This window comes from Acomys minous (assembly GCF_964271855.1).
Source record: "Acomys minous genome assembly, chromosome: 12".
Classification (NCBI taxonomy): domain Eukaryota; kingdom Metazoa; phylum Chordata; class Mammalia; order Rodentia; family Muridae; genus Acomys; species Acomys minous.
In genome coordinates, this window is record NC_140493.1 from 54,736,757 (window position 1) to 54,761,716 (window position 24,960).

The 24,960-nt window shown below is 37.6% G+C and overlaps 1 protein-coding gene across 3 annotated transcripts in view; it reads left to right on the top strand.

Annotated features, from left to right (window-relative positions):
- The window catches only part of RSPO2 (R-spondin 2), a 144,482-nt gene that overhangs the window by 52,732 nt on the left and 66,790 nt on the right, over positions 1 to 24,960 (top strand). For all 3 annotated transcript variants that reach the window (XM_084751239.1, XM_084751237.1, XM_084751238.1), the window contains exon 3: positions 18,438 to 18,626. In XM_084751239.1, coding sequence (XP_084607365.1) covers positions 18,438 to 18,626 — 189 coding nt within the window. The remainder of the gene's footprint in view (positions 1 to 18,437; positions 18,627 to 24,960) is intronic.

Consider the following 24,960-nt stretch of genomic DNA (forward strand, 5'->3'; position numbering starts at 1 on the left):
AAGCTTAGTTATGCCTAGGTGTTATAAACATGTGAACCATTAAATTTAGTTCTGTACTCGTAGCTCAAAAGTGAGAGAATTTTATATTTAAAACAAAGTTGTTACTGTGGAATTGCAAGACGCGTTATGTTGTTTCAATTGTGGCTCGCAAACTGTTTCAAGACTTAGAGGTTGCATATTTTTCTTCAGAGGAAACATGGAGGAATCTGGCCGTGTTGAAAAGGATCAGTCTTGAGTTAATTTACTATGATTAGACTATGTACAGGTTTCACTGTTAGCTGTAAATACCAATAAGCTCTGCCAAGGGTAGCCCAGTGGGGGCAAATTGTTGGACCTTCCTTTAGTGTGAAAGGAAGACGCATTTATGTTCAACATGACGAACAAGTATATGTATAAAAGCAAAAGCTAAGCCAGTGAAAGCAGAAAGAAAAAAACAAAACAAAACAAAACAAAACAACCAAATTATAAGTTTAGTGTAGTTAGGTTTCTCCTATGTTGATATCAAGTTTCTGACTCTCAGGATTATGAATTATTTTTTAAAAGTTTAGTACAGAGTATTTCTATTACCTTTGAGCAAATAAAATAATGCATAGTGGACTGCTAATGCCCCAGAAAGATGAAGAACTCAAGTTAGAAAGTTAGAAGAAGGATTTTGAAATGATGAGGATAGAAGGAGTCCATGGAGTAGAAAGAGGATCAAGAGAGACTTGTATAGATGGGGAGATGTGATCACTTCATTCTGAGAGTTTGATGCTATGGCTGATGTGCACAGTGCCATATTCCGAGATGTAGTCAGCCCTCGACTAAAACTTATCACTTATCACCTTCCCAGAGCTTGGTCATGAACTTACAGAACTGGCTGAGTAAGAGGAAGTAGGTGTGAAAAATACAAATAACCTAAAAATATGAGGTTATGAGAAGACTCATACTGGTACGTTATAAGGAAGAATATTTGGACATTCACTTAACCTCTGAGATTGACAGCAAAGAACAGCCCCATTGCCCACAGCATGTGCCTCAGAGACATCGGCAGAATCCAGGGTGGGAAAGCTTGTGAAGTCTGACCCATTGTAGATGGACCAGATCTGGGCCAGATATGGACAGACTATAAATTTAAAGTAAATCCCAATATTAGATTTGTAAGTTTCAATGAATAAAAACCTGAGAAACTTACCTTTTATATTTCCTAGTCTTTGTTAGTTCTCCTTAGGTAGGGTGCCCGCAAAGCTCATTTTTCAGCTTTTTGGGAGAAAGATTTATTTACACAGACCATACTTGACTACAATAGTAATTAGTCATTTGTATATATCTTATGTTGGAGGTTGAATAGGGTCTACTGATTATCTCAAGGAACAGAGCTTTCAATTTCTCTTGTACATAACTCCAGATTCAATTTGTGTTTTCAACTTATGTAGTAGAAAACCTTTTGTTTTTTGTAATCTATGTTTAATGTACAGGAGAGCACAAAGGAAACTTTAGGCTTCTCAGGCATCCTGCCTTGTCTCACCTGTTCTCCGTTTGGAACGTGAAGTAGTGATTACATTTCAAACTTTAGTGTGCATACCTGAAAGCAGCATTCTGAAATCTGGTCAGGATCTTCTTTAATCCTATGGAAGGATGATGCTGCTGTGGGGCGAGGACCACACTTTGCACAGCAAGACTTTAAAGCATCCCTTGCTAATTTAGCACCGCAGTTTATGCAATCAATCGTGGTTTCATATTTCATACTCAACATGCCACTGGAAGGGCAGAGGAAAAATGAAAACAAATTATATAAATAAGAGCTAAACATTGTTTATTTGAATATTGAATTAGTTTACACATTTATTTCTACCTATTCCGAATCTCAATCTTTTCTTTTCTCTTCTTCATTGCCCATCTTTTTTTTTTCTCCATAAATATTTTCACTGTGTTGGGAAAAAATTGAGCAAATGAAGGTGTAAATTACACAATTGTTTCTTGATACTGTCAAACTCAAACACACGGGGTTTCAGCTATGTGTACTTTGTCTAATTGCTGGCCGTAAAAATGAGCAAAGGGATTTAAGGCTTATGAATGTTCCACTTGGAAGGAGTTGTAATTAAGGTTATTAAGATCCTCAGGTTCCTGTGTATTTTAAGCAAATTAGGATTTTATGTCTTCTTTAAAGAGACAGCAACTCTTCCCTTCACAGCTATTTCCTTATCATGTTAAGTAAGTGCAGTCAGTGTGTGTGGGTTCAGCCTCACATGCCCTGCTTTGCTCTTTCAGGAAAATCACAAGACTAGGTGAAGAATTTTTTTCCTGATTGTATTAAATTAGTGCTGTATTTGAAACTTGGGACAATTTAAAGCAAGGGCTGGGAAATGGAGAGAAATGATCTGTGTGCTTTGTTATCAAAGTTACTTTTGAAATTTAATTTTCCCCAATTACTTTAAAATATTTTGACAAAATAATTAGACTTTAAAAAAACATGATACTTTTGGTTTTGTTAACCAAAAGTAATGTGAGTCCAGGCAAGATGTTACCATAAAACCAACACCAAAAAACAGTCCACTTCATGGCCTTGCAGTAACAGCATTGATATTATTGCTTGGTATTTCCACTCATATATGTAAAAGACAGACCTTTTCTATGAAATGTCCTTGCTCAGTGGTGCAAACAGTCATTTTATTTTCCATATTTGGATTTGGTTTCTATCTCGAGGGTTAGGGAAAATTTCTTAGTGGAAAATTAATTCTAGTAAATTGTGCCAATTAAATGTTCTCTCATTTCATTCCTGGGCGAGCCTTGTTCTAGTTCTCTCCCTCCCACTTCTACACCAAGGATTACGTCATTGGAAGGAATCCCATAGAGGCCAGTGTCTTGTGATGCTACTCTTTCCTTCCGGGGACTGTCATTGCTCATTTGTCCTAGTGTTTACCTAGTGCATGTCATTGCACGGCATGACACAGGTTAGTGAGAGCTTGCTTGCTCATCTGTGCGGACTCTGCATTTCTGTCCTGGCTCTTGATGGTTTCTGGTCTTTGCTCTCTCCGGCCATTATAGACACATTTTTTTTGATGGTCTCCTGTACTGCTGCAGGCTAGAGAGGCCACCTCAAGTCCTCTTGGCCCTGAGGTTTCCCTACCTTCTCTCCCAAGCTGTCAGCTTGAATCTCAGGAGAAGAGCACTTCTGGTGGGTGCAACTACTGTGAGTCTTGTTTTCAGGACAGGGATTGCATTTTTACCATTTCTACAAGGTGAGAACCTATGTCCCTTGGTGGGACCTATTCAATCCCTCTTTCCAGGTATTTTCCTCAACATCTTTATCCTGTTAACATAGGTAATTTGTTCTGATAGTCAGCCTTCTATGTTTACCTATGAAAACATTTATTGTTCTGAACCTTGAGTTTCTGGTTTTAATGCTCAAAGCCAAGTATCTTACAAAGCAATAAAATTAAAGGAAAGAACAAGAGTTTTCCCTGTTCCAAGATTTTAAAATTCTGTTTGGATACCCAGAATTTGAGCATCTGTGTTACTTTCTTTGAGCAATCTTCCACAAGCCAGAAAATTCCACTTGTGTATTTGAATGTAGAAAAGACTAAGGGCTGAAAGTGAAGTAAAAGAAAAAAGGTTAATATCACAAAATGTCATTTATACGTGATGCAGACACCTTTTTAAATAAAGAAAAATAGGAATATTTCACTATTTTCTAATCTGTTCTCTGAATATTTTACATAAAAAGCCTTCTGCATGTATGAGCACTTCTATGTATTATCAATCAGTGCTATTTGCAGTCAATATCAATAGTTATTTTGTTGATGTTTGTTAGGTTGCTAACTACCCTGACTAGTTAAATTCTATAATCTAAGCTGAAGTTATTTGTGTATTTACCCAATTAATTTTTTTCAGCCAGATTCTTAGAAGTGATATTATTGGGTTAGGCAGTAAGCTCAATATTGCCAAGTTCTGTTCTAGAAGATTTAAACCAGTTTATATTACCAGAATAGATATTTGAGATGCCTATTTCTTAAGTTAACATTCCTCCTATTAAAAATATTTTTATTATTTTCTTTTGAAAAATTCATAAGTAACTTGTAAGCATATTCATCCCCACAGTACTTATGGATTCAACACTCCACTCTTACTTATGTACCCAGTCTCAGGTGGGCTTTTTTCTTTTTCTTTTTTCAATTTACGCCAGTTTGTGTGGCTCAGATCCTTTTGGCAGAGGGGCCTTCTCTGTAGTGTGGTCATCCTAGCAGAGTCACATAACTAAAGAAAACTGACTCCTCCTCAGAAGCTATCAGGTGCCAGTAGCTCCTCAGCCAGTGTTAGGATTTCAAGCCCATCAGCAGCCCTTCCCACCTCTTCCTGTGCAGGGATTTTGTCTGGCTTGATCTTGTACAGGCTTTGTGCATTTTGTTAAAACTGCTATGAGTTCATATCTGCCAGTTTCCTGTTATGTTTCGAAAACTGTGTTGTCTGAAAGTTATTCATTTCTGGCTCTTAGAATCTTTCTACACCTTCTTCCGTGAAGATCCCAGAGCCTTTGGTGAGACACGCAATTTGGCTGTCCCGTTTAGGACCGAACATTCCATAATCTCTTAGCTCTCCTTACACTGGCCAGTTGATGGCTTCTGTGTTAATAGATGTCTACTGTAAGCTGATGCCTTTCTGATGAGGGTTGAGAGATAAATTAATCAGGAGGCCTAGCAAGAAATCATTAGTAGTGATTTTGATTCTCTATTCCTTTAGCAGAATAATAGTACTAGGTCCTCTCCCAAGGCTTATCAACTATCTATCCCACAGGTTCTTGGCCCCATTAACAGTGCTAGCTGTTATGTTCCATCTCACATAAGGAGTGAGCCTTCCATCCAGTCAGTAAGTGGTTGGTTACTCCCATAACATTTATGTTACTATTGCACCAGTGGGTATGTCTTGCCAGGCAGATTTTTGAGATTGTCACATGATTGTAAGGTAGTTACATTAAAAATTAACGTTTTTAAATATTTCTATGTATATGTTTTAGGAAATGTCTACAGTAATAGGTTTCTATATGGCTTGTTGAGAAGGCGTGTAATCTTAGTTACCCCTCCCCATATTTCCTCTTCTATCCTGCCCTTCTGTCCATGGTTAAAGTGGAATAAAAGAGAGAGAAAGATTAAATGTTGACTTTAAATCCAAGATAGGGTCTCATTATGTTATCCAGTGTGGCCTATAACTTGTTATTCTCTGGCCTTAGTGCCCAAACCAATAGTTCCTAAAGAATTGCTCTTCTAAACTCAATGTAGGATGGGGATAGCTCTATTTTGATTCAACAGCTTTTTTATTTTTATCTTTAAACTTTCCTAGGAGTTTTTTGCTAGAATGTTTTCAACTATCCTCAATACAAAAATTGTTATTTGTTGTATGATGCAACATTTCCAATTTATTGCTTTTCTTCTTATGGATCTACCTTTCTTTCATATTTATGACTTTTGTGGCATAGCCTGTTGGGAAACTTTTACTCTTTGAACATAGACTTGAAAACTGCGAATATTGTATGTGGTGTATTTGTTTGACACAACTATGAAATTAAGAAGCATTTACATGTGCTTATAATAGTTTTATATGTGACTCCAATTTTCTTTTTAAAATATTATTTATATGATAACATCTATTCTTTTTATGCCAGGTTTAGTAGTTGCCAATAAAAAGCCATCAAGTTATGAATTAACAATTCACACTGAGGACATTTGCAGTGGTTTATAAGATGATTCAAACTTCCTCGTGAGTGACTGAGTTGGATGTCGGTGAAAGGTTGTTGATGACAGCATACATTCTGGTGTCTTGTCCAAATATGGATGGTGCTCCCCAGAGGCCAGACAGCTGTTTAATTCTGTGCGTGAGGCTGGCTACAACCATTACATGCAGACGTGGGCTCCCTGTTAAATAGATGAACTTGAATACAAAGCCACCGCTACTTTACTATGGGTGATAACTTACATACGACTGTGAACATGTCATTTGAATCTTTGAGAATGAGCAAGAAATTGAGAATGTCTGTTGGATATATTTGCATATGCTACAAGTAAAATAAAAATGACACTTTGTGTTATCTCAACTCCGCACATAAAATGATAATCAACCAATTTCTCCAGAAAGCAGCTCATTCCACTTATTGCCGTGTGTGTGTGTGTGTGTGTGTGTGTGTGTGTGTGTGTGTGTGTGTATGCACACATACAGATTTACCTGTGTGGATCAGTGTAATGATTTTGTCTTTGTCTTGTATTGGATAAAACCCAAATTCCTTATAATTTGTGTTCACTCAGTTTTCCTTTTCTCCATTTGCTACACTCCTTTAGCAAATCTGTATGAAAAGAGTACAGAGTAAGAAGAAGGTTTCTATGATGCCAAATTCTGTGTCCCTGAAAATGCAGTTGGAGTCAGTGATTACAAAATATTTGCAAGTGTCTGTTGACAAGACTTCTTTGCAGAGGTGGACACTTAGTCATATCATACTGGTATGGGAGTTCACAGTACTGTTTGTTCCATTTTTGGTGATGCTAAGTTTGATTACTTACTTAATATGGGTTTGGTCAAATTGCTCCACTGTAAAGGCAGCTTACTTCATTAGAATTATTAGATGATCTCTTAGGTAGCTTCAACAGACACACACACATACACACATACCACACACACATATATACACACACACACCATACACATACACCATACACAGACACACACACTGTACACTATACACACCACACACACACACATAAACACACACCATATACACACATGCCGTACACACACACTACACATATACACAAACACATACACACACACCATGCACCATATACACCACACACTCACACCATACACCACACACACACACACACACACACACACACACACACACACACACCCCACTCCTACATCTATTGGCATTACAGTAGTAAGATATTTTGGTTAATGACCACAGAATAATAATCACTATATCAGTATTAGCTTTTGCGGCATTCTATAAGGCAACTGGCCTAGACTATAAAAATGTCAACAGCAGAGACAATAGATAGTGGATAATTTATTTTATTTTTTAAAAATATATTTTATTAATTTATTCATATTACATCTCAATTGTTATCCCATCCCTTGTATCCTCCCATTCCTCCCTCCCTCCCATTTTCCCCTTACTCCCCTCTCCTGTGACTGTGACTGAGGGGGACCTCCTCCTAAATTAAGTAAAAATAAACAAGTCAAAGCAATACATGCCCCTCAATTAGCTTCTGAATAGATGGAACACAATATATCCTCAGAGATAACTGAGGATATGTGAAAGCAGACAGTATATTAGCATTTTATCCGTGTTACGTGTTTGAGGTCCAACAACAATATTATGGCTGTGGAAGACTGTACCCTTAGTACGGGAAGTTCTCTGATTTTTCATTTGCATTACACTTTGAAGCGCTTTGTTTTTAGAAAATTGATAAACTACATTTTTTTTGTCTTATTCCAGTAGCACATTACATACTACTAGGCTGGCTTAACTTTTTGTTTTTGATAAATTTACCATAGAATTTCTCATAACCTTCAGGAAGCCTCATTGGCCTGCTTCATTGTTTTAGGATTAGGCTGTTATTTTGCTGCTTCTTCTGAATATATCTTTTTCCATGTGTTTCATCAAATGTTTGCATCTCTCAGTGAGCCTCCTACCCGCTCTGTTGAATTCTCTAGAATATCATTAATTTCTCCCCTTACATTGTTGCTTATTTGTAAATATTCCAATTCATACTCTAATTTAGAAACTTTAGCTTTAAATAAAAACCTGGCTTTCTGAGAATTACAGTTATTGTTTGTAAATTCAGTTTTCTCCAGTGAAGTTATACTGGATATGTCAATCACTGTAGGATAGGCATGATGCTCATGAGTAGTTGACCAACATATATATATCTGACTCCACACACACGTGTGTGTGTGTGTGTGTGTATGAGCATGTGCGTGCATGCACATGCACACACATTTATTTGGTTAGAGTTCAGTGGGATTTTTTCTTTTTGAGAAAGAATTTAAAGTTGGATAAATAGAGAGGGAAACAGGATCTGGAAGGACTTGGGGGAGGGGAAGAAAATGATCAAAATATATTTAAATTAAAAAAATGTTTTAAATAATAAAAAGAAATAATTAAAAAGTGTGATACTCCTGAAAAAAGCTGCTTCAAATTAGAGATGTAAAGAGACAGGAAAACCTGATGCAATGTATGATGTAGGGTGATATTCTAACTAGAAAACAGATATCAAGGGCTATAAAAGCCATTATTAGGATACTTGATATGGACAGTAGGTTAGAAAATAATAAATAAGTTTAAAATACAAATTAAAAAAATATATTTCGAATCCTGAAAACTTGAGAGATAAAGGGCCTAATATTTGCATATATACAAATAATTCAGAAAAACAATATATAAATATTTGAATACACATTTGTGCTATTTTGTGTTTTTGTATATGATTATTCAAATTCATGTGTGGGAATGCTTTTTGAGAATCATCAAATACTATTAACAATTTTCTAATTAATGTATGTATATGCTACTTTGGCTTCCAAGATTGGAGGGAGTGGAGGAGAGCCGGGTTGGTGAGCAAATTACTCCTAAATCTGTTCTGTCCACACTTCCCTTTTTGGTGCATCCTTAAAGTCCAGTTTGGGTCATTTTAATGGGGTTCTACGGCTTTTTAATTATATAGGTATGGTTTCTGTGTAACTTCAAAGGCCCCTTAACCAGGATGGGCTCTCTCTTCAAAGACAGGGTAGAAGTGGCCCATTTGCAGGAAATTGCATGGTTTCAGGGTGATCTTTGTTTTCTTTGAACTTGTCAAGTTGATCTCCATGCTTAAAAAGTGCCCGCCTTTTGCTATCTGACCAAACAGTTAAAGACTTTTCATTTACAGTTTTGGAGATTTCTCTTTAGCTTTTGCCGGAAGAAACCTGGAGCTCAGTTTCCCCTCTTATCCCCTTTGCTGTATCAGCAGTTTTATTTGCAAGTGTTGGCGGCAGACGTTTTAGCAAATTTCACAATGTTTTAGTGCATTTTCATTTTAGATGCTATATACGTTTTGCTTAGTGGGGGAAATAAAAAACATGGCTTTTTAAGTAAGAGGTGAGGGCTAGAGTCAGCCTCAGAAAGATTTCTTCATCGCCCTTTCCTCACCAATATCCCTGGAGAGTCTGAATAATAAGCATGTCTTCGAAAAGTGCAAGGATACGTGGCCAGTTTGTCATATAGTATGCTTTCCAGGGATAACTTTCTTTCCTTTTACCTCTCTGCTTTGGATTTCTTCCTTTTCTTGATCTGAATTTACAAACTCATCTTAAAATAGTTAGACCTCATTTTGGGCATCAGCCCTGGATTAATGCAAAGTTAGCATAAACACCAATTACAGCATATTAAAATGTTCTCATAAATAATAAATGTAGGCCATTGCAAGAATCCCTGCAAGGCTTTGTAAATCTTTGTAAGGCTTAGTGGGGAGTCAGCCTGAGGCCTGTGTGCCCAGGCGCCTATCCCTGATGGTGTCCCCCACTGTCGATGTGCAGGAGTGCACTGTGACATAACTGTGAAGTCACAACTATCATTACAGGCTCGTAATAATCATGGCAAACTTGGGTGGGTGTTCTCCACTAAAGTTAAAAATTGTACTGTCTTCAAGCACAATAGAGCTAATGAGCATTTATTTTTACTTTTAAAGCCCAGTGGTGGAGAGCTGTGGAAGTTTCCACCTTTAGATTGCAGGGAGTCAACAGTTAGTTTCTTTTTGTGGGTTTTATGTTTGATGTAAAATAGGCCATATAGTTTGTTTTCCATTTATTCCTCCAAGAGTTAAGATGGTGCAAGCAGAAGTTAACAAACACCACGTTTCCTAGAAAGTAGGTGGCATATATGTAGCACTGTTGAGTGGAGACCCATTCCTTCCTTTTAAATTAATTTAATCTTGGCTTAGATGGAAAGGAAGCTTTTGCACATAGGGGATTATATGGGCCCGACACTGACACGTATGTTGCAGTACTTAGGAAGAATGCAAGGATGTTTTCACATTGTGTTAGTGTAAGACCTATATAAATATTTTATGGAACACAAGTTTGTGAGCATTAATTTTCTATTTAAATAAATAGATTATCTCCTTGTATAAACATGGAACCATGTGAAAGTGGTGGATTCACAATCTTCATGCATGTATATATTTAGATCTTTTCGTGTTGGGGTTACCATGAGCACGGCATCGTGCCTATATTTTGTCACGGGTCTTTTAAGTACATTGTTAAAAGTTTAAGCCAAATTTGAGCTCGAGTAACTTGTACAGCACAGCAGTTTCTACCCATGGCTTAGAGGGTCTCATGCATTCTAATGTTAAGATTTTTCTTTTGGCATTAGTCCAGTTTTATGGAGTAAATTGCTTTTTTTCATGTGAATCCCAGCAGGTGGCTTATTTTATAGAGCATATGATATGATTCTTCCTTTGTTTTGAAAAGAAGGACCATTTTTCTTTGAAAAAAATAAAAGGAATTACCAACCCAGCCATTAATGTTAATTTTTTCTACAGTGGCATATATTTTGTTAGAAACAAATTGGTACAATTAAGACCTTTAATTCTGCCATAATTAAGAATATTGACTTCTGAGCAGGGTGTGGTAGCAAGTGTCCATAATTTAGAACTTAGTGGGTAAGCATCAAGTGTTCAGGCTGAGCTGCAGAGTGAGGTGTTCTCAAAAAGCTAAAATAAAAAAAAAATTAAAAGTGAAAGCATTTATTTTTTTATAAAAGATTTCTCTATTTGGGGAATGTATACATTTTAGAAATATTATTTTTCTAATGAATACTTCTAGAGGTAATCAGACATCCAGGCTTTAATTACTAACTGATATTTTAGGTGAATAAAAGAGTATTATTAAATAACAACATTTCTAGCTAAGCCATGGATATTAACTTTTCAAAGGTATGTGTGTGTGAAGTTACAGCATTGTAAACCTTATTTTGTCTGATTTTTGTTGTTGTTTGTTTTTCCATTATTTATTCATTTTATTGAAGATAGATTTTTTTTTCCTTGCAGTGTATTCTGGTTATGGCTTCCCTCCCCCAACTCCTCCCAGATCTTCACCATCTCCTCACCCACCCAAATACACAACCTTTCTTTTTCTCTCTCATTAGAAAACAAGCAGACATCTAAATAATAATAATAATAATAATAATAATAATAATAATAATAATAGCAACAACAACAACAACAATGATAATGATAAATAACATAAAGCAAAACCAAACAAACCAAGACAAAGCAAAAGAAAAAAAGAGCCAAGGAAAAGCACAAGTAAACACATAAATTCAAATATTTGCAGATACAGGAATCTCGTAGATGCACAAAAATGGAAACCATAACATGGAAACAAAAGACTTGTAAGGTTAAAACGGAATAGACTGAGCTCTTATGTTCATCATATACTCCTGGGCCAGGCCTTGGCCCTTAAGTGTGGTATGTATACCTAATGAGACTCTGTTGGAGAAAGTTAATTGTTCTTTGCTAGTGGTTATCAGCTAGAGGAAGCTTCTGGTTAGAGATGATGGGGGCTGATGTCCATTTGCTCGCTCAGCACTTTGACCTCATCTGTGTGAGACTTATTTTAAAAAATATTGTTGAAGAACTCGTGGTGAGGAAAAGGAAACAGAAATCTGGGAAAATATTGTTTATTTCTAGAAGTTCAAAAATCTTGGATTTTTTTTTTTTGCTAAAGTTTTGTCTTAATTATATGTTCATTTTTTTTATATTAAACCCATGTTTATTTTCTCTCCTAAAACTATAATGGATGATATTTAGTAGTATATATGTAAATTTTAATAGCATTTAAAATTTTTAGCTATTTTAAAACCTTGGCTATGATGACTCTGGTTAACATCTAGTATTAGAATTTGTGTTCATATTAGTCTCATTCCATGTTTTATGGTGATAGCTTATGTAAATACTTAGTTTCCTACAAAATAGCAAAGTATCCCAATAAGAGTTATGAATTTTAGTCAGCTCTTATGTGGCTTGTTAACTCATGGCCTTGGTTGCTTCGTTGAGCTGCTGTGTGGTGCTATACAGAATTGTTGGATTTTCATAGCAGTGTGGTCAAGCTGTTATGGAAAGCATCTGGGAGCGTGTTAAGTTGTATTGGATTTCATGAAAATTGTTGGTGCCACAAATTTATATTTTACTACACACCTTATACTTGTGGCTGAGCATGTATATTAGCAATTTTATGATTTGCTTCATTAATAAGGTCATACTGACTGTTTAGCTTAAAAAATCTGTGTACCTTGTAGTATGTTTAATGAGCAAATAAGGAATGTTAAGGTGCCAAATGGCCATTGTTGAGTCCCCATATTTTCAGAAATAGGCAAACATTCCTTTGTCAAGAGTGGATGACTGTACCTAGAAGGAATTTAGCGTGCATCTTCTTTGGCAGGAACTAACTACAGAAATCGGGGAGCACTTTTAAAAGAGTGTCAGGAATATACTGGAAACAGATGGATGTTCAACGTCCACCTATGAGATAAAACTGTGAATAACCAGATACATTTCAACACATGATCAAACTGTAAAAACATATAAAGATTAATAAAAGGTCAGACTTAGTGTGCAACTTCAAAGGAACATGAATGGATAGGCAGAACTATGACCGAGCCCTAACTATGCTGCCTTTCCTCATGACACAAGTACTAGGAATGTGGTATTGCTGCTTGGTCCAAACATATCCAGGAGATGCTCTTGACCTCATGCAGAATCATCACTGCCTTTTTCAGTATTCTCTCTGCTTCATGTGATGAGTTTCCTCTTTCCAGTCTTGGGTGGGTCTAGAGTTGGAAATGTGTTTTGGTTGGAAGTAGGAGGCTCTGGATCTCAGCATGCTTTGAGGTTGGAGAAGCTGAGGCTTAAAAAAAAAAAAAAGCAAATAAACATAGTCATAGTCATCAAAGCAGAGAATTAAGAGCTGTTTATCCACCTGCACATTTGAATTAAATCTCACAGAAATAGACAGAGCCATTTGCCTTATGACCTTGATAAAACAGTCATGACTACGTATCTGTTTTGCCTGTGTTTGAATATGGAGTTTGGGTAGTTAGTTTATATAAGAGATGGATGTGTTCTGGCTGAATTACTCCTGGGGTACTGATTTACAAAACAGAGAAGTCTGTAGCGATAATTGACGTGGAATGAAGAGCAATTAAACCAAAAAGTCTATCTGAGGACTGGAGCAAGAGGTTCAACTTGCAAAACTCCCCTTTGCTCTTGCCCTTTGGTACTGAACGCTATTACTAACCGAGGACCTGGGGAAGTCTTAAGAAATCACCTATATTTGGGTGTGTCACATTACTCCTGCTTTACGAGGATTCCTTATGGGTCAGGTTATAAAGATAGTGAGGGCATTGACTGTGGTATGGATTCCCTAATTAATTTTTATTATTTAAGCCTGTCAAGGTTCATGTAACCAAAGCAGTGTTTTGTAGCAGTTTTAAGAGTAGCTTTTAAAGAGTAAATGTAGGGCCAAATTTGTTGACTCTGAAATATTTGTGGTCAAGATGAAAGTAGGCTTTCTGATACATAAATATAAAACAAAAAGCCTTTAATTTGTGTTGATTCCCTTGGTTCTGTAATTCCCTTTCCTCTGTACTTCTTACTATGGAGTGTGATTTATGATGATAAAGTGCTCTTGGTCTGACCTTTGAACTCAAAGCAACTATAGCTTCACTTGAGTTTGTGATCACTGTGGGCTAGAAAACCTCTTTGGACATTCCTCCCTGAGTATAAACCTTTCAAGCTCCCCTCTCTCTTCAAAGCTAGCACTGAGATTTGAATAGCCTTTTTCCAATCTGTAATTAAGTCCGAGAGCAGAAAACAGGCAGGCAGCACATTGCTTGCACTGGCTGCCGAGGGCTCCATGCTGGGCTCCGGGTACAGCATCTGCCAGCAACTCCTATTCCTGCTCCGGTCTCCTAGTTGTTCAGACAGTTCTTCTAAATGCTGACCCATAGGATGGAGGGGGGTTTTAGGTGGACACTGCTCTTGGACGACTCTGGAAATGAGGGGGTTGGACTTTTGCCAGCCAATTTTTCTACTTTCACTGATTCTACATACCATTTTTGGCCCTCTTTCCAAGCTATCTAGACTCTACCACCCCTTTCTCCCTCCTCCATTGCCGAGTTTTCTCTTTCTTACAAGAGATGTTCAACTGGTTCTAAGTTTGCTGAAACTCACTCTTTCCCAGGACATCAAGAGCAATATTGGAGTAACACGTTTTCCAAAGGTAACTTGGAATATAGAGAAACTATATGGAACTGCTTTATTAAAAAAAAATCATAATTTCTAGTTGGGTTCAGATGGTACAGAAATACTATAGAGAGATATAAGTGGGGAAATTCACTTAACAAGATAATACAGAGTGAAGGAGGAAAACATCAGTTCAGAATTGAGCTCCATGAGTGTTAAAAAGAAATAACAAAGGTCTGAGTGAAGAGACCAGTGGCACCCTTAAGAATGAAGACAGTTATGTTAGGCTGCCATCTGCAAGCATAGGAGAATATTATTAATAGTGTCAGAGGTCCTCTCCCATGGGTTGGGTATCAAGAGGGCCAGTCATTGGTTGGTCATTCCCTCAGTCTCTGCTCCATCTTTATCCCTACACATCCTGTAGGCAGGACAGAGTTTGGGTCAAAGGTTTTATGAGTGGGTTGGTGTCCCTCCATTGGGATTTCTACCTGGCTATAGCAGGTGGCAACTTAAAGCATCATATGCCTTCTACCCCACCCTCCACTGCAGGAGCATCCCTTGTCCCAGAGATGCCTCTAGTCCATGTCCCCCTACCCCATCATACCTTATCTCTACCCCTGTTCCCCTCCTTACCCTGTCTCCCATCTAGTCTCGTCCCTCCATCTATTTCAGATGCCTATTTAATTTCCCCTTCTGAGTGAGATTCAAGCATCCTCCCTTAAGCTCGCCTTGTTATGTAGCTTCTTTGGGTCTGTGGATTGTAGCATGGCTACCCTGTACTTTATGGCTAATATCCACTTAAAGTGAGTACATACCATGCATGTATTTCTGGGTCTGGGTCACCTCACTCAAGATATGCTTTTCTTCTTCCATCCGTTTGCCTGCACATTGCATGTCTTTGTATTTAATAGCTGAGCAGTATTCCATTGTGTACATGTATCACATTTTGGTTTTTTTTTTTTGCATTCTCCACTTGAGGGGCGTCTAAGATGTTTCCAGTTTCTGGCTATTACGAATAAAGCTGCTATGAACACAGTTGAGCAAGTATCTTTGTGGTATGGTGGAGAATCTTTTAGTTAGTATGTAGTCGTTTAATTTGATTTATAATTTATATGTGAGTCATATACACTAATTATAAACAGGTAATAATATATGCTATACTTACATAAATAGCCTTATGAGTTTTGTAAACACTGCTGTATAATAAATCCCCAGAAGATGGAGAATAATAATATAACCTCTTATAGTGGACCACTGTTCCTACTAAATTCATATTCACCTGGGGCTTCAGAACATAACCTTATCTGAAAACAAGGTAATGGCAGATGTGAGGGATGTAAAAATAAGCCTATAATATGAGATTAACAAGTATTCTAAATGCATGAGAAGATTTATACAGAAGACAGAAAAAAAGAACATGGAGGCATGGGAGCAGCCAGCTCGGAGAACACTAAGTCAGGGACCATAGTTACCAAACCAGGAAATGCCTGGGACCACCATCAGCAGGAAGAAGGGAGGAAAAATTCACAAGTGCCTGGTGCTCAGACTTAACATTAGGGCCCCAAGCTCCTGTCACCTAAGCCACATTGTGATACTTGTTACAGTACCCCATAGAAACTGACTCTAGAATCAGAACTCCTAGGTCAGCTTTCAACCCTCAAAACCCCGTGGTATTCTTATTTCTATCCCATAGAGCATGCTTGCTCATTTTCCAGAACAATCCCTTTTCCTGTGTTTTTTGATTCTTTCATCTAAATATAGTGTATTAATTTTGTTCCTATTGTGACTGTGTTTTGAGAATTTTTGTGTCTGAAAATCCTTTCTTCATTATAGTTTATATTTAATATGTTCTTTGACAGTTTCATACATGTGTATAATGCCTTCTGATTACTCTCACCCCACTGTTTCTATCTCCTTCCTAGCCATCTTTCCTATAAATCTCTAAGGTTCTTTTATTGTTGAGTTAAATTCATAGTGTGAACATTCCATAGTGTGTCCATTTTGTTCATAGACATTTAGGTTCCTTCTTCCTGCTAATATTTTATACATTTATTTGTCTCTTGATTGGTTATGCCCTGTACTGTTTTGGTCAGTACCTTAAAGTTATAGCAAGTGCATTTTTACTTAAAATTTTTTTATTTATTGGCATTTCTAATTGATAATGAAGAAACTTTGAAGATTTAATTTTGAATTCTCTTCAAGTCTTATGTTAGCATTAAATTCTAATATTTATTTTTAAGCACTGAGAATGAAAAAAATTGTATTTTTCCTCATACTCTTAAAATTTAAATGCTTCATTTTTCCAGAGGGTATCTGCGTATATTATCTGAGTAAAGTGGAGACTACTTATTTATTTGTTATAATTTATTGATCTTACAGCCTGATTGTTTTCCTTCACTTGTATCTTACTTTTCCCATCCTCCCTCCCTCTTCTGCCCTATTCCCCTCCCCTAAACCTCTGATGGGGCGGGAGGGCTCTTCTCTGCCATATGACCGTAGCCTATCAGGACTCATCTGGATAGCTTGCATCCTCTTCTTCTGAGGTCTCCCTACTAAGGGCAAGTGATTAAATCTCAGGCAACAGAGTTCATGTCCATGGCAGTCCCTGCTCTTCCCTATCTCTGTACAGGGGTCTAGAGTCCCTGTATTCATTGTCCTTAGTTGGTGCATCAGTGTGTGCAGGTGCCCCTGCCTCTAAATTCACCGGCCTTGATGGTCTCCCTGTGGGGCTCCTGAACCCTTTGGGGCCTTCCATCCCCCCATTTGTCAATACCATTCTCAGTGCTCCACCCAGAGTCCATCTGCAAGTCCCAGCATCTGTCCCCATGCCTTGCTGGATGGAGACTCTCAGACAACATCTATGTTGGGCTAATAGCCACGTATAAGTGAGTATATACAAGCATGTCTCTCTGGGTCTGGGTTACCTTACTCAGGATGATTGTTTTAGTTCTATTCATTTGCCTGAATATTTCAAGATTTCCTTGTTTTTAATAGTTGAGTTGTATCCCATTATGTAAATGCACCACAATTTCTTTATCCGTTATTCAATTGAGGGACATCTAGGTTGTTTTCAGATTCTGGCTGTTATGACTAAAGCTGCTATGAACATAGTTCAGCAAATGTCCTTGTTATACGGCAGAACATCATTCTGGTATATGCTCAGGAGTGGTATAGCTGGATCTTGAGGAAGCCCTATTTCCCAGTTTTCTGAGAAAGCTCCAGATTGATTTCCCGAGTGATTGATTTCCAAAGTTTGCACTCCCACCAGCAATGGAGGAGTGTTCCTCTTTCTCCACATCCTCGCCAGCATGTGCTGTCGCTTGAGCTTTTGATCTTAGCAATTCGGAGACTTCTTTTTTTTTGTATATTATTTTGAGAGCTTCATACATGACCACTGCATCTATATTGCTCTTGTCTTCCATTTCTACACTCCTACCCTACCACAGTCTGTCTTCCAACTTCATGATCTCCTCGTTTGTTGTTATTGTTACATGTATATGCACATGTGTATATGCGCCCATGTGTATATTACCTAGAGCATCCATTTAGCTTTGTTCATGTGTATGTGTGTCTAGGGTTGACCTCTTGGAACTGGACAATCTTTATGGGTATTTTTCCCTGAAGACAGCTGATTCTCCCTCTTTCAGAGCCACTGACTACCTGCACCTCTTCTCTAGGGCGGGACCATGTGGAATTTCCTCCGTCGGCACTGGCCTGCCAACTGGTGTAATTATGCCGGTCTTATTGAGGCAACTATATTGTTGAAAGTCCATCAGTGCATTTTCTCTGTCATACCTAGAGGGCATGAGCCATCAGTAGGCATACTTGGTCTCTGACTCTCAGAATATTTCTCGTCCTTCTTTTACAATTTTCCCTGAGCCTTATGTGTAGGGTTCCATTGCAGATGTGTTTGAGTTTCTCACTCCACAGTCCCTTTTGCTCTCTGTAATAGTCTCCAGTTGTTGCAAAGAGAAGCTTCTTTGATGATGGGTGAGAGTCACATGCATCTGTGGGAGTAAAAATGAGTATTTAGAATACAGCAATTATAGTGGTCTAGAAACCTGGCAGTAAGCGGGTTCTGCTCCAGGGTCTGCAACCTGAGACTTCTTTCTTCTCACAGTGGTATATAGAGCAAAAGTCTAATCATATTCATATTTAAATGCTTTTGCTTTTGTCTCTCTATTACAGCTAGCTATGTATCAAATCCCATTTGCAAGGGTTGCTTGTCTTGTTCAAAGGACAATGGGTGCAGCCGATGTCAACAGAAACTGTTCTTCTTCCTTCGAAGAGAAGGGATGCGCCAGTATGGAGAATGCCTGCATTCCTGCCCGTCAGGGTACTATGGACACCGAGCCCCAGATATGAACAGATGTGCAAGTGAGTATGTGATTTTTTTCATCCATCCTATTTTACTGGATACACAATATAGGTAATGTGCTAAGCTTTTAATAGAAATAGATATTTATAATAGTCTAGATATAGTCTAAACTAAAACTTTCAAAAATGAATAGGGTGGGATAAGAGAATTTGTACTTTGTATTTTGTGTAGGTGTGTGTCATAACTCAGACACATTCTTCCAGTTATTTAGACTAGCTATTTTCATTATGTCGGTAGATAGAAATTTGTAAGGAGAAATTACTGCTTGCAAACCAAACCAACCAACCAACTAACCAACCAACCAATGCCCCACTCCCCCCAAAATCGCAAGAGTTTACTATGCATGGAAAATCTTTAATTAACCTTATTTTTGTAAGCTTGACTTATATTTATTTAAAGGATCATTACTGATAAAGATGCAAATAAGGTGTTTAGGTTTTTTTTCCCCCCCGAAAGCATTCTAGTTAAGTATATGGATGAATAGTTTGTACCAGTAGTCAAGATAGAAACATTTAGGCCCACTTTTATTTCGTGGAATTGTTTGAGATGTTAGAGGACATAACTCATAAAAAAGTATCAATAGCATGGTTGAATTTCTAAGAATATCTTATGTCTTTAAAGTGTGTGACTTGACCATCCATAGGACATTGGGTCCACCTGGAAAGAATTATTTGTTCTAGATGCCTTGGATTGCCTCTGATGGGATTTGAATATTTTATTCTCCTGTGAATTTTTAAAACATTTGTGTAGACTTTCAGTGTGCAAGGTGATACAGCTTGGAGTGGATATCTTGAAGCATTAATTCTAAATTCTAGAGCTCTCATGATATGAGTTGTGTGTATGAGCAACAGTCCAGCCATACAGTGTTTTACCCAACCTGGGACATTAGTGAGTGAAAAATCATACTGTTAGTAATTGTCTGATGGTATGCACCATAATTCAGGATATTCTTGGACAAATTGGTATAAACAGTTGTCTCTGTAGGAGTTCCTGTTGCATCATCAGTTTGCTTCAGAACTCCAGACAAAGGTTACCAGGCACAGTTGACCATGTTGATCCTTTTCTAAGAAATGGGGAGTAATGATTGTAAATCAGGTTTCAGAAAGAGAGTTTACACATGAGAATAGACTTTTTATGGTTTCACTTACTTTAAGTGAATACAGCCAATGCTGGAGACTACTGAACTGGAGGGAATCATCACTTAGATGTTATAAGTGAGAAGTGCTTATTAGCAAAACTCTACAATACAGAGTGAAAGTAGAAAAATAATTTGTCATGCATGATATTATATTATGGTTTTGTCAGCATGCTTGTATAGCATCCAGAGGAGGGCCATTATTTAAATTACAATACTGGTTATAGACAGAATTTGAGATTATAGCCCATCTTGCTGAGATTATTGCTTGTCTATAGATAATTAAACTTGAAGCAACAGTAGCTTGGAAAATCTTGTAAATGATATTTGCCTTTTCATAATGCTGTTTTTAAAACACTTTTTATTTTTTCCATATAAATTTATATTATTACACACACACACACACACACACACACACACACACACACACAATAAACTGCTCGTAGCAAGAAGAATCATGACATAATCAGGAATTATGTTGCTTTGTGATACAGTAAGGGTCTAAGTGTAAAGTGGTTATCTTCTAGAACATTTTGCTTTACAAGTTGCCTGTAGTTAGATTCTTGGGATGTACAGTATGAAGTTTGTAAAATTCATAAATGCTCATGAAAAAATCACTTGAGTAGCTTTCTGAAGTATGCTGTGCACATACTAACAGATAACATAAGCTTCTGTTTTGCCTGACATGTTAGGCGATGGTTCTGTCATAGTCTCTCTTTCTCATTTTATTAGCAATTTTTTTCTTTTAAACCTATCAAATACAGTTAATGTCACTCATATATTTGATGTGTGGCCTTCCACTGGAGTCAACACATCAGGGTCCCACTCTTCAGGAACACTGACTGCCCCTTTCCCGGTAGCTATCAAGTACCATTAGCTCTCTAGGCAGGGGACAGACTTCACATCCATCTCCCTTCTAAATATGTGGTATATGGTCATATTTGTGTGGGTTCATACACATGTGCATGCATGTGGGTGTGTGTATACCAGAGGTTAAAGTTTTTCTCAGTTACTATCTACTATATTTTTTGAGGCAGGATCTTTCCAAAGTCTAGAATTAGTCAAGTGTCTAGACTTACCGGCTGTGGGGATGCAGGGATCTAATCTTCTTGTCTCTACCATGGGTGGTGGGATTACACATATGCATAGCCAGGCCTGGGTTTTCTATGGGTGCTGGAAATCTAAACTCAAGTCCTTATGATTGTGCAGCAGGCATTTTACCTTCTGAGCCATTCTCCTAGTTCTTACTAAATTACTTTAAAAATAATAAGAGGTTTTATTTATTTACTTTTATGAAAATATTTGTTTTATTACAATATATTCTAATCATAATTTCCCAACATAATCTGTTAAATATGTCACGTAGAAAGGTGATATCATGAAAGCATCATGGTAAACACAATTTATCATGTGGCAGCCCCAATTATTATTTTTATTTATTTATTTTTTATTAAATTTTTAAAAAGTTTTTACACATACATTTATATTATTACACATATATAAATAAACTACCTAAAGCAAGAAGAACCACAAAATAATCAGGAATTAGCGACAGCCCTCTTTCAATATCTTTTTTCATTTTTCACTGAGCTAGCATGGATAATGACAATCAGTTTCTTTTCTTAATCACTTAATATGAAGTTGTTTACAACATCCCCAAACTATTCATTTTATAGATTGAGTTTATATACAAATTAGCCATGTTTTTGCATCATACCAGAAAAAAACAGTAACTACAACCTATATAAAATTGTCTTAAGGCTGTTGACTTATAAAAATAAAAATACTTTAACTGAACAATCCCTCCCCTCATGTGAGTGTATGTGTGTGTGTGTGTGTGTATGTGAGTGTATGTGTGTGTGTGTTGTGTTTACAGACATTCATAAACTGTTCAAGTAAGGAAGAAGTATGCGTAGACTGATTAAAAGATAGAAATATATAATCATACATATATCTGATAGATGTACTAATGGATGGGTCTGGAAGAGTTTGTCTTGTGTTCTTCCTCTCTTTCTTTGTCTCTCCCTGCCCTTTTAATTTCCGCCTTCTGCTTTTGTTTCTCTCTTTCTCTTCCTGCCAACATGTACAGATGTTGAGGCTTGTAAAGAAACTATGGCCCCCAAGTCCCCTATAGTCAGCATCGAGATACCCGTTTTGTTTGAAAACCCTGACTCATTGTAGAATACTCTTGCTTTTTGTTGGTCCTTTAAAAACGAACAGTTATAGTCCATGCAAAATTATTGTTCCCAATTATAAATCAGAGTAGTAGGAAAACTTAAACGATCTTCATAAATAAATGCCCAATGTGTTTCAAATTCCATTAGCATTTCTTATTTTCTAGTGGTAGATGTCATTTTGTGGTAAATCATATTTAAAAGAACACTGTACTAGAAGGAATCCTGGGTTTTCAAGCGTGTTCTGCCAGTAAATAGCTTTGTAAGCTAGGACAGTTTACATAACACATTCTGGTATGAGAGCTGGCTCATACTCTCCCAAGTCTATAAAACCATCTCGATAAAAGAATGAAATCTTTGGTAGTTCTTCTTAAAGATACTGCTCCCATTGTGAGTTTATTATTCTTTAAGCCTAGTTGCTTCAGCGTTCAATGTCTTTTTGTAACCCTCATATCTACATGGCTAGTAGTTAAGGAACATGTATGGATAAAAAGTGGGACATGGGCTCTTTCTTGTAGTATATAATAAACTGATGTCTAAGTTGGAAATTATGATCAAAAGTATACTATTTATAACAAAAGCATGTGGTTGCATTAAGACACACAGGGGATCCTGTTTCAGTATGCATTCTAAAGTGGTAGAAATTTACTACATGTTTGTGCTTCAGCAGATACATTTGTCATCATCTGTTTTGTCAACTGCCAGTGTCATTTTAGACAGAGTACACTGCTCTGTTTTCTTTACTTAATGAGGGTTGTAGAGATGAGAAGGTGTGCATGCATATGAGCCTAGAGACAGCTAGGCAAGTCTAAATAGAAAGATGTGGAACTTGAAAAATCAAAGGTTTGAGCTTCACTTTGGATATGAAGTGGAGCTATTAAAGAATTTAAAATATTCAGAGCCTGGAGAGATGGCTTAGCAGTTAGGAGAGCTTGCTGTGCTTTCAGAGGACCCAAGTTGTGTTGCCATATTGGTTGGCTAACAACTGACTGTAACTCCAGCTTCAGGGAATGTGACAGCCTTGGCCTCTGCAGACACCCATGCACATGTGGGCGTCCCCACTCTCTCTCCACATACACACACAAACACACACAAATACAAACAAATCTTTAAAAAATTAAAATACTTTAAGTTGGTATGCAAAAATTTTACATACTTGCAGTATATTATGTGATATATTAATAAATGTATGAATTATCTAATATTTATCTCAGTTTGAGCATATTTATCTCCTAGGTGACCTATCATGTTGTTGAAGTTAAAAAAAAAAGAAACCGACCGGAGTCCTTTGTGTTCTGTTACTTCTAAGTGTCAACTTACCACAACTAGAATTATCTGGGGAGTGTCAATTGAAGAATTATTTATATGAGGCTCACCTTTGGGCATGTCTGTGAAGGACTGTCTGAATTGTTAATTAATCTGGGAAGACTCAGCCCACAGTGGGTAGAGCCATTCCCTGAACTAGGAAGACGAAAGCTAGGTGGGGGAACAAACAGCCTAGCAGAGAACAGTTGCATTTATTTCTCTCTGTTCTTGACCGTGGATGGCAGGTAACTTTCTGCTTGAGTTCCATGCTACCTTCCCCACAGGATGGAAAGTAACCTTGATTTGTAAGCCAAATAGTCCTTTTCCTCATCTTAGCTCTTTTGTTAGACTATTTTACCATGGCAACAAAAATGGAACTAGATAGAACTCTCTCTCCTAGCTCTCCTGGATGATCATTGTATGATCATTGCTTAAAGTTAAATCATATGACTAATGTTTGGCCTTCAAAGATCAAATTGACTCTACTACTTCCTGTAGATGCCCAATATTAGTTTTCTCATTGTGATAGACAGTGTGATGGCTAAGCCATCCATAATGTAATAGGCTGGGCTTGTAGTTACTTGCTCATTTTGAGACATCATCTCCCTACATAGTCCAGACTGGTCTCAATCTTTGTAAGTCTCTAACCCTAGCCTTCTGATGGCTAGTAGTGCAAGCACTTGCCACCATGTGTGGCATCATCAGAGTTCTTATTAGCAATTTCCTTTAAGCATCTTCATGTTTACACTTACAATGTGGGTGCTGGGAACTGAACTTGGGTCCACTGGAAGACCACTCTCTCTGGCCTCAGCATCATTCCTCGTGAAAGGCTCATACCACCTTGTCCTCTCTGCTTCTTTGGAACCTAAAGCATTGGCCTCACATGCTTTAGGGTTTCCTTTTGTTTTGTTTTGTTTTCCCAGACTGTATTTCTCTGTGTGTAGCCCTTGGCTGTCTTGGAACTCACTTTGTCTACCAGGCTGGCCTGCCTCAAACTCAGAGATCTGCCTGCTTCCACCTCCCAAGTGCTGTGCTGGGATTAAAGGTGTGTACCACCAAGCCCAGCACCATGTTTTAGATTTAAGGTACTTGTAGAACTTCTCCCTTGCTGCCGAGGTTCTTGGAAAGATGGTCACGGTATTGTCATGGACCGTGGAAGCAGCAGATGTTCTGAGGATTTTGCTGGCCAGCCTGAAGGTTGGCTTCTATTTCATGGCCTGATTAGAGGTCCTGTCTGCTACTACCACTGAGCTGGACGGCTATACATAGCCAAGCTGTTTAAACAGAGCCAGTTAAGACGGCAGATGTAAATGTTATATAGGTTTCTCTCAAAACATTGTTTTAAAATGGTATTTCCTCCTCCTTTTACATCCTTTTGGTATCCCTTTTCATTCACTTGCCAATGGCACAGCAAGCAGGGCAATGAGAAACTTAGCATAGCAGGATGACATATCATCTGTTAGTCACTGATCAGAAGTCATTTTTCCATGTAGAGATCCCTAAATCCCCGTGTGTTTTTCACCATTTGTCTGTGCATAGAGCCAGATGGTAGATGTCAGCCTCATTCTGAGTCCCTAAGCTAAGATGCTCCTACCTGGTGTTTACAGATGAAAACTGTTCTCTAGGTCAGTATTCAGCCAACTGCAACCAACGATAAAATCTTCCTGCTATCTTGTGTGTCAGGGATCTTGGTCTAGGGATAACATTTAGAATTTTCAA